This window comes from Phyllostomus discolor, chromosome 13 (assembly GCF_004126475.2).
Source record: "Phyllostomus discolor isolate MPI-MPIP mPhyDis1 chromosome 13, mPhyDis1.pri.v3, whole genome shotgun sequence".
Classification (NCBI taxonomy): domain Eukaryota; kingdom Metazoa; phylum Chordata; class Mammalia; order Chiroptera; family Phyllostomidae; genus Phyllostomus; species Phyllostomus discolor.
Window position 1 is genome coordinate 6979830 of NC_040915.2, and position 9958 is coordinate 6989787.

Sequence of the window (9958 nt, forward strand, 5' to 3'; positions counted from 1 at the left end):
CCTGTTGCCCAGCAACAGCCCCAGCTTCAGCTCGCCCTGGGCAGAGCGTGGAGGCTCCGCTGTCAGCAGCGCGGGCGGGCGGGCAAGCGGGGGTTGGGGGACGCGGGCGGATTCTGGAGGTGGGTCCAGAAACCCCGACCCAGAGTCCCGAGCCCCTGTGTTCCAGCCGGGGGTGGGGACTAAGTAAGACTTCTCGATACTGATACTGGAGATAACAACCCCGGCTTCCCTCCTCCTCACTTCTCATTAACCAGCAACCAAGGAAAACAAGCCAGCTTTCCCAGGGCTGCCTAGCCAGAATTGCCTTCCGACTGAAGCAGGAAGGCCCAGCCCCAGTCTTCATGTTCAGCAGCGACACTGCTGTGCAGGGCCAGGCAAAGTCCCAGTGGCTAGCGCAGAGGGCCTGGTAGCTGCGGGGGGCTGCAGGTGGTCAGGTACAGGTGGCAGATTCAATCGTGAGAACAGTGCCCTCTGCTGACAGTGTCCTGGAGGGTGAAATTCACCAGGCTCCCGGGCCCTGCTCGTCTTTCTTGGTCTGTGGTACCAACATGCAACAGCTATGGTGAGCTCACTCTTGCCCTCTGAAGGAATAACGGAGTGGGAGGGAAATACACCAGGGAAGGAAGGAGACAGAGGCCACATGAAAGGACAGGCGCAGTTGGTGTCCACCTATTTTGGTGGCTCCCCGGATGTGGTAGGGACAAGCAGAGAAGCCTTGTTATTTCCCCAGGGCAAAACTCAGCACAGAAGCAAAGTGCAGTTTAGCTGGACAATGACAGATGCTGCTCCCCAGGCCCATCCCGGCCTGGGAGTGCTTTGTCTAAAATACACTGTTTCCACTGGCCCAGGGGACCCCATCAAGTCTTTCTAAAAATATCACAGCCAGAGAATGCAATGGGGCCTGTACAGGCCAAAAGGCAGAAATAAGCAGATTCCACCTAGAATGCACCCCGAAGCCAGCTGCCCAGCTGGACTGGAGGCCTTGGAGCGGAGGCCCTGCCCAGTGTTCAAAGCATAATGTTAGAACCCGCAACTGCCTCAGCAGGAGCCCCATATGTTTTTTATAAAATGGCACAATGTGAGCATTGTTCTGTGCTCAATAGCACGACTGTTACAACTAATGCTTTTGCTATGAATACGACCACTTAAAATTCCCAACCAGTTGCACTTGGTGACAATACAAATCAGAAAACAAGCCCAGAAGCAGAGATTTCTCACTCTGGGGTCAGTTGGCTTTAAATACACATATACATGCCTTTTAATGTACCCAGGTTCCAAAAATATGCCAAACCTTTGCAAGAACAATGTTTTCCTTGGTGCTTGCAGTTATAAATACTAAAGCTGATTTTCACATGTATATTTGAGAACTTGACATTGATTCTGTGTATACAGGACTGATGCACAAATAAAGGAGTGTGTGTGTCCTATGCTTCAGCCCCTGACTCCTCCTTCCCAGCCCAACCCACCCCCAGAGGCGCCTCTAGCACAGCTGAGCTGCCTCTCCAGGCCCCCAGCCCTCACATGATAGGTCTCCACGACCCCCAGGCCTCACCTCCTACTCCCACCCCCGAATGCCCTTCTCAAGCCTGCCTGACCCAGTGCAGTCTCTAAAGGAGAACAGGATAAACTCAAGTTTGATAACACAATTGGAAGAGGAAGGAAGTTCTTGGAATGAATGTCCCCAAATGTCCAAGTGTGCTGGGCATTTGTCAGGGTTCTTAGGCAGTAAAGCATCTGAACCCATTTTCCATTGGGGACATTATCCACTGAGTCTTGAAGGGAGGCAGTACCCCACTTCCACTACAGGGGTTGGGGGCTTGGGTAAACCCAACGAAGGAGGCCTGGGTTTGGCCAATCAGGCCTGGCGTTAGTGGTGACATAGTCCCCAGAATAGTTAGGAATCACTGGCGGCAATGGAGCTGGGGGCCCAGCACCCCCCTGGTCCCAGCTGTTTTGAAACCTGGTTGCTCAGTCTTCTAGAGATGTCCAGACCTCACTGATACCCTCCAACAAATCCCTCTTCTGCCCTCGTCAGGGAGGGCTGGCCTCTGGGACCAGCGAACAAGATCCTTCCCCAAACTGCATTCTAGCTGACATACACACTCCTCACAGCAATTTTTATTGAGGGAAAAGAGGCTGTTCTGCATCTTAAGTTGAGATTCTGCTTGTCTCCACTCCCTCCAGCCCACTCGGACCAACCCTCTCTCTCATCACAAGAACGGGGAATACTGCAGTTTATAAAACCCATAAATTAATTACCAGATAATCCACAAGATGTGGGCAAGGCTACATGACACCACTTGGAAGAAGTATCCTGGAAGGGCCCAGCCTGGGTCATCCCCACCCCAGGGGAAAGGCACCCAACAAGCCAACTTCACCCCAGCAGCGTGAGGGAACAGCAGGGGCAATGCTCCCCACCTCCATGCTGTCACTAAATAAGCAGGGCTGGGAAGGGAGGTTTATGGGGAGGCTGGGTCCCTGGCGGGGAGGCCAGCCTGGGAGATGAGGGTCGATGGGCAAGGCTGCTCCTGACAGCATCCAGTTGGTCCTGAAGGAGCCGAACACGCTCGTCCAAGCTGCGCTGCTGGGCCAGGACAGCAGCCTTGCTGGCCAGGAGGGCACAGTAGGCGCGCAGGTCCCCAGCAGGCAGTGCCTGCACCAGAACCTCTCGAAGGGCTCGCTCTCGCCGTGCCACGTGCTCCTTCAGCTCCCCAGCATCCTCCTGCTGTCGCTGCAGGAGCCTGAGACGTTGCAACAGAGAAGCCTGGAGCCCACAGGGAGAGGTACTGTGAGCTGGGCGAGCGCACCTCACCACCCCACTCTCCCCAGCCTGAACCCTTTACCTGCTCGTCAGGGTCGATGTCTGCCCCTGTCCGGGCCAGGGCGCGGTGCACGCGAGCCAGGCGACTGCCCAGTAGCAGCAGAAGGCCAAGCACGCGCTCTAGGTCGGCCATGAACCGGCTGAACCGCTCTAGGTCTCGGGGTGCACAGGCCTTGCCTACTGAGGCCTCCAGAGCAGCCCTGCGCCTGGCCCAGGTCTGGGCTGCCCCCTGCAGCTGCTCCTGCTCAGCCTGAAGGTTCTGCAGTGCCTTTTGGAGGAGGTCCGCTAGCTCCACCTGGAGGGAGGGCATGGGTACTTAAAGCTGGGGCCAGGCCCATGATGTCTTAGGCCAAACTCCTGCCTCTTGTCCCACCCAGCTCCCACCAGCCCCACCACACTCACTTTCTTAGCTTGGATGCTGCTGTTTGGCTCTGGGAGACCCCGGCCACATGGCTGGTCAGGCATAGTATGGGTGGTAGGGCTTTCAAACCTCGTTTCTTCCTGAGAAGTTGGCAGGAGTTGGGTGCATCTAGAGAAGTGGGACCGGGGGATAAAGCCAGCGCTCCCTGAGTTGTCATGCCCCAGGCTACAGGGGCTTAGAATCTCCACAGTCCCTGGTGCCCCTCACTCACCCTGGCTCAGAAGTCCCAGCAGCCTCCTCTCCAGTCTTGCCACAGGCTGGCCTCATGGCAGCCCAGACCTCAGCCAAAGGAATCAGCCCCTCCAGCAGATCCAGAGGAGGCTCTGGGCTGGGGTAGGAGGTGAGAGTGTCACTCAGAGAGGGATCCAGTCTGGCCAGCTCCTGAACCAGCTCCTCCAGGCGGGGACTGGGCCACGTCAGTTGGGAACCAGGCTGGCCAGTGCCCCAAGCCAGGGCCTCGTCATCTCGAGGCCCTTGGGTGTCATCGCCTGGTGGTCCCAAGGCATCCCCTGGGAGAGGCTGGAGGGGGTTGCTCTCTGCAGCAGCAGGGAAGTCAGTCATCAGCAACCCAATGCAGTCCGTGGTTGGGATGTCGCCATTTGCAGTCCCAGTGGGGCTACAGCATGTGGGCCTGGAGACGCCCACACAGCCGTTTACCCCCTGCCAGCGGGCATCTGCCCCTGCAGTCTCCGGGCTCTCGCGAAAGGGGTGCTCTAAGGGGACGGTAGCCCGGTGAGGCCTTTGGCTCAAGCCAGCTCCACACGGCAGGTCAGAGGCATGGACACTGGAAGAGGAAGAGACACTGAAGTGGAAAAAGCTCTGGCTGAAGACCAGGGGTCCTCACCCCACCACCCGGGCTCCCAGGCTCCAGCAGGGGAGGGCTGCCCTCCAGTGTCCTGTAGCTACGTATGGAAGTGGGTGTCTCCCTCCGTTTGGAAGCAAAAGAAAACTCACCTGGCTGGGAGCCCTGGGCGTACAGAGGAGTCTAGAGGTGATCTCGTTCTGACCGGCGGGGCTTCTTCCAGGAAGACCTCATCATCAGGAAGGGAGGGGAGCCGGACAGACGCAGTGCCGGTCTCCGGGACCCTGTGCTGGCAGTCAGTGGGACTGCTCTGGGGACCCGCTGCAGGACACGCCACTGTGGCAGCTTCCTTCTGAGTCGGGAACCTGGAGGCAGAGACCCCACGCTGACCACAGTGACCAGGAAGGAAGGATTTGCTTTGCAAAAGACAGCATCAGAAGGCACAGAATGAGGGTAGGTGCCAGGCACTTTGCTCTCTTGGGCAAGAGCTAGAAAGCCCCGCCTCCTGAGAGTGATCCATGTCTCACCTGGGATGTCTGGCTTGAAATAATGGTCTGGGGGGTTCTGCTCCTTGAGGAACGGCCTGGAAAGGCAACGAGATTGGATGAAATGTGGCTGGAGTTTTCAGTCTCCCAGAAGCCCCCTGCCCCAAGCCTGCGGCCCTTCTCTTTCATACCTGGATAATGGGCACGGCCCCTCCGGGACCTCCCCAGGGACCCAAAGCTTCCCCTGAAGCGCTCTGACTCCTGCGGGCAGGCCTGTAGGCGTTGTCGAGCTTCAAGGACCCGGTTTCTGGGTCCCCTGTGCCTCGGGGTGGCCATCTGATCTGGAGACCTTCGAACTCTGCCAACGCCCGATGCTGCAATTCCTGGGGCTCGGGCCCGACTTGGCCAAAGCTGGAGCAGGCCCCACCCGAGTACCCCGAAGTCATCCCAGCGCCCCGGCCCACGCTATCCAGCTTTCCTGGCTCGGAGAAGCACCACTTTTGCTTCTGGTTGGCGAGGCGGCCCCGGCCGGCGGTTCCTGGCACGAGAACCCCGGAGCGCGCCGGTTCCCCCCTCGCCGCCCGGGTGGCCGAGCGAAGCGGAGCGCGAGTGCGCCGTCGGGGGCCGCGCGGGGGCCACGGGCCTCAGGCGGGCGGGCAGGCTCATGCGGAGCTCCTTGCGCTGGAAGGACGTCTCCCGGAGGACTCGTCGCTGTGCGCCCTGCAGGCGCTGGCGGTAGGCGGCCCGCGAGGCCGGAGGGCTGGGCGGTTCCGCGGCCCGCGCTGCGGCCTCCGCCTCGGCCGCCAGCGCAAACAGGAGAGGGGTGGCCTGCCTGCTGAGTGCCCCCGGGGCGCCCTGCACCTGCGGGGAGCACGGCCCACTGCGGGCGGCGGCTGCGGGCCGGGGCTGCGGGGAGGCGTGCAGGGCGGCAGCGGGCCGGGCGGGCGCCGGGCCGCCCCACACCAGGCGCACGTAGTCCCAGTCCAGGTACGGAAGGAGGTCGCCGCCCGGGGACGGCGTGCGCGGCTCGGCGCCGCCCGAGGCCGCAGAGAAGGAGCCGTAGGCAGAGTCGGCGCGCACGGACAGCCGCCGCAGGTCCAGGCTGTGCGTGGATGAGGCTGAGGAGGCGCGGTCGCGCCCGGGACCCAGGGCCTCCATGGCTGTGCGGGTGAGCGCTGGGCAGGCTAGCTCCTCCGGGCCTTTCGAGAACACAGACGGCGTGATGCGCGAGGAGTTCGGAGCAATAGGAGAGGCCGCTTACACTTCCCCTCTTACAGTCTCAAGCGCTGGCATTACCCCCAGATCAGGGATGGCATGGGCAAGAGGACCAGCCCCAGGGAGCGATTCTGGAGGCGGAGGGCCCCGGCTCCGGGAAAGGAATTGGCCCCTGGCCCGCTCCCCGCTGGGGCTCTCCAGGCTGGCACCCCCTGGAGCGCTGAGAACGCACCCACGCTCCTTCCCTCCCCAGACCTGTCCCACCCTGGCCGCTTCCTGGCGCTTTGTTAGCTTCTCCGTGTGATCTTTCCCGGACGAACAATGGTCCAGAACGTTTTGAGATCACTGGGGAGCCAAGAAAGGGGCGGGGAGGACCCAGGTCAGGTGGTGGGGGCAGCTTCACAGCCCTGCACACTTTACATAAATATTTATCTTGCTCCTCCCGACTGCTATCTGCATTTCACAGAGGAGGACACTGAGGCTCTGAGGGGAAATGATGTGCCCAGGGGCACACAGCTGCTAGGAGGCAGAGCCCTGCCTGGAATCTGGGCCTGCCTCCAACCCTACTGCGGCCAGAATCAATTTCCTAGAAGCAAACTCAGCTGAAAGCCAGACCTCCTTCCCCCTACCCCACCCCACCCTGGGGGGGGGGGGGCGGGCACCAAGCTTCCTGAAGCCTCCAAGGCAGCTCAAACTCCACTGTGGGAAACAGTGGCCCCACCTTCCCTCAAGCTCCTGGCAGGTTCCAGGATAACATGGTCCCTGCCTCCAGAGACTGCCTTTTGTCTGGGACTGACAAGCTCTCCCCCTCTGTCCTGCTACTCTTGCTGCTCCAACAGGGCTCAGCTTAGAGGCCTCCTGATCTTCTGGGCTCCCTACAGTGTCCTGAATTCCCCCTCACAGCCCTCATCACCCTGCATTGTAATTGTTGGCTTGCCTGTAATTCTTTCTTCCCAGTCCCACCTGGGGCTGCCTGAAGACAGGCCACGAGCTGGAGATCTCCTTACCCTCCTGTACCCAGCCTGAGGTTAATGGTAAAAAATGTGTTGAATGGCAAGCAAGGGAGCCAACTTTTAAGGAGCAGATGAGGGTGGAGAGAAGAGACACAGTTCAGAGCAGAACAGGCTAGAAATCTATACTTCCCCAGTGCAGGGGTCGGGGGCAGGAGTTGGGTGGGTGTACCTGAGTCAGGGGTAAGAGCAACTTTGAGTATCCGGAAACTGGGGCTCCCACTGGGCTCTGGGGACTTGGGAGGAGTGTTCACCTTCCCTGAGTTGCTTGGTGGGGGTGCAGAGGAGGGTGGGCCCCCCTGCTGGTGTAGGAACAGAAACGCAAGCTCATCTGAGCCCCCTAGACACTGTTAGGAGCTCAGGATCACCCGCCACTCCCTTTCCTGAGACCCCACATGCTATGGATTGCTGGCCAGAGCAGGTAGGGAGGTTAGTGGTGAGAGGGTATGACAGCATTTCCTAAAGGGGAGAGACAGTACCTGCAATGTTCCCTGGATGGCCTCTCAGCTGACCCTCTGGGAGCCAGACCATCTTGACCTCACCCACCTGGAGGCATCTTCATGCTCACGGAGGCCATGGCCTCACCCTGCAGCTGTGGCCTCCCATGGAGGCTTGGGGGCCTCTTGCAAAGTGTTTCCACTCCCTGGACTCCAGGAAGACAAGCTACTCTAAGAAGCAGCCCTGCCTTGTGAGGACGGTCACCTCCGCTAGGAAACCCATCCTAGCTGCCCCGACCCTAGTCCTCGAACTTTCTGCTCTTCTGGGCCCAGCTTGGGAGCACGGCTCACCCTAGCTCCTGCCACCCACACCTGCCCGTGTCAGCCGGCTTGCTGCAACTACAGGCACGGGACCACTCACATTTGCAGATGCTTCCTCAAAAAAGGCCTAGAAAGTTTTATCTTATTTATGAGTCACTGTGTTGACAAAAGAATTCTGAGTTCACCAAATAAAAACAGTTTGAGTGGATAATAAAAACGTGGTACATATTTCCCAATGGCTCTTAACTTGGCTCAGGGATGTTTTGCAGCGGCAGACCCGGCAGGCTGACACCCATGCAGGACGCTCACACCTTTGCATACCTGCTATGCCAGGAGGGTCCGGCTCCTTAACTATGTTTTGGGGCCTCAGCACAAATAGTAAGGAGTTCCCGCACTTGTCTGGCTGCAGGGAGCCACAGCCCAAGGGCTCAGCATGGGCGTTCCTGTCAGTGAGGGGGCTGGGCTGCAGGGCTGGGCTTCAGGGAAGGCCAGAGGCTGCAGCTCGAACTGCCTTTTTGCCAAAGCCTACCCAGAACAGGGGGGCAGCATGGGCTCCCTGCCAGAAGACCACCAGATCAGGGTCCCGTGGGGGGTGGGGGAGGGCATGTGCAATAAAGTGTCACCTGAAAGAAAGAGCAAGAGAGGAAAGAGAGAAAGATGACTTCAGCGTGCAGAGCTGGGGGCTGGAAGGTGGTGGTGCCAGGCTCAGGAAGGAGGAAGCCCAGTCCGACCAACCACGGGGTTCAGGGCTCATTCAGTCCCGGGCCTGTGGGTTTTGCAGTGCCTGCCGCAGGTCTGGCAGCGGAGAAGCTGGGATGTGAGCCAGGACTTCAGGGCAGAGGTTGGACCAGGCCAGCAGGCTGACCCAGGTTTTCAGTTAGAGGTTGCTGGGGAAATAGAGGAAGGCAGCTCCAGTGGGTGGAACCATACCAAGACAGATCCAGGTGAGGTGACCAGAAAGGCGGACAAACTCACACGACCAACAACGTTAGGAATTAAGTGGTACCTCCCTCCAAGTCCCCCTCACATCTGACCTCTCCAGAGAGGTTGTCCAGACCACCCGGCCGGGCTAGCTCACTGAGGGGACACTCCTGCAAGGCCGTCTCCCTGCCAGACTGAGTTTCCGGGTCCCGGGCTGCGTCTTGAATCCAAGCACCCCAGGCCAGGTCTAGACGGGCAGCCGTTCTGGAAAGGCCCAGGGCTCTCCCAGTCCCCAGCGCCCCGACCCCCTTCTCCCAATGCCTCGAGCTCAGTGCAGCGCAGGAAATGCGGGGCGATGGTGGCACCAGGGACAGTAGGCCGTGGTGTGTGCGGATCACCTACCTGACGCTTCAAGCTCTTAGAGTCGGGGCACGCGAGGGAGGAGAAAGGCGCAGGACCGGCGACCGCAGGGGGCGGCAGAGTCACGCGGTGCTGCCGCGGATCGGGGTCCAGGGGACGCTGGGAGGGCGCATGGCCGCAGGCCGGCTCCTTTCTCCGCCTTTCCTGTTGGGTTCGCCGTCGGGGAGGACTCGGAACCGGAGCTGGGGGGGCAGCGCAATCATGGGCGGCAGGGACCCGGATTCTCCAACTGCCCGAGGGGCGGGAACGCAGGGTCGTGGAGTAAGACCCTCAGAGGTCTTCGGCCACCCAAGCGCTCCACCCCCGTCACCCCGCACCCCACCGCGGCTCCCGCCTCTTGGCGGGTCTCATCCCCGCCCCCCCCCCCCCGCCGCCTTCTGCGAAGAGCACATGGGCCCCCCAGACGCGCGGAATCCACACCTTCGCACTCAGTGTGGCACCGACTGCCCGCAGCAGCCCGCAGCCCCCCGGCCCCCGGCCCTCCTGGCCGTGGGGCTCGCCCTGCCTGCTCCTGGGAAGCTGGGGGCCGACCCCGCCGCTGAGCCACGTACCTGAGCTCCAGCCCGAGAGGTGCTTCTGGGCGCCGGCGGCCGCGCGGTGACATCAGAGCCCCGGGCTCCGGCTCCGGACCCCACCTCCCGGCTCCGGTCGCCGCGGGGGAGGCGCCACCTCTGGCCACCGGGGGCGGGAGCGCGAAGCAGCGGCGCTGCCCCGGGAGCTGCCCGTCCCTTCTTAGTGTCTGAACGTACTGGCCCCGGGCTCAGGGGTGGACACTAGTTCCTTGTCGGGCGCAGGCCTCTTGCTCTGAGCCGGGGGCGCAAGAACCTTGCGGGAGGAAGGTCAGCCACGCGGTGGCTGCCCTGCCCGCTTCATCAGCGCCCGGGGTAGGGGGGCCAGGTCCCTGCCACCCCCCCTCCCCGTCCACAGGCCCCTCTGGAGGCGGGTGCCAGGCCGGGTCCCAAGGCCTCCGGACAGCCACCTCTTTCCTTTGAAGCGCGGCCAAGAAAACAGACCCGCCTAGGGCTCTTCCTCTGTCCCTGAGCACCACTGGGTTCCGGGGTCACACACCGTTGACCCTGTTGACCAGCTCTGCAGAGGCCCCATT

General features: G+C 61.1%; 1 protein-coding gene across 1 annotated transcript; it reads right to left on the reverse strand.

Annotated features, from left to right (window-relative positions):
* Window positions 1-155: 155 nt before the first annotated feature.
* SHROOM1 (shroom family member 1) lies at window positions 156-9742 on the reverse strand. The gene is given in 12 exon segments (XM_028527996.2): window positions 156-2764; window positions 2844-3116; window positions 3224-3350; window positions 3454-4026; window positions 4197-4409; window positions 4572-4627; window positions 4721-5101; window positions 5103-5728; window positions 6009-6089; window positions 6682-6766; window positions 8836-9076; window positions 9405-9742. Coding segments are annotated over 12 exon segments (3042 nt in total). The 5' UTR covers window positions 9458-9742; the 3' UTR covers window positions 156-2431.
* Between the last annotated feature and the right edge of the window lie 216 nt (window positions 9743-9958).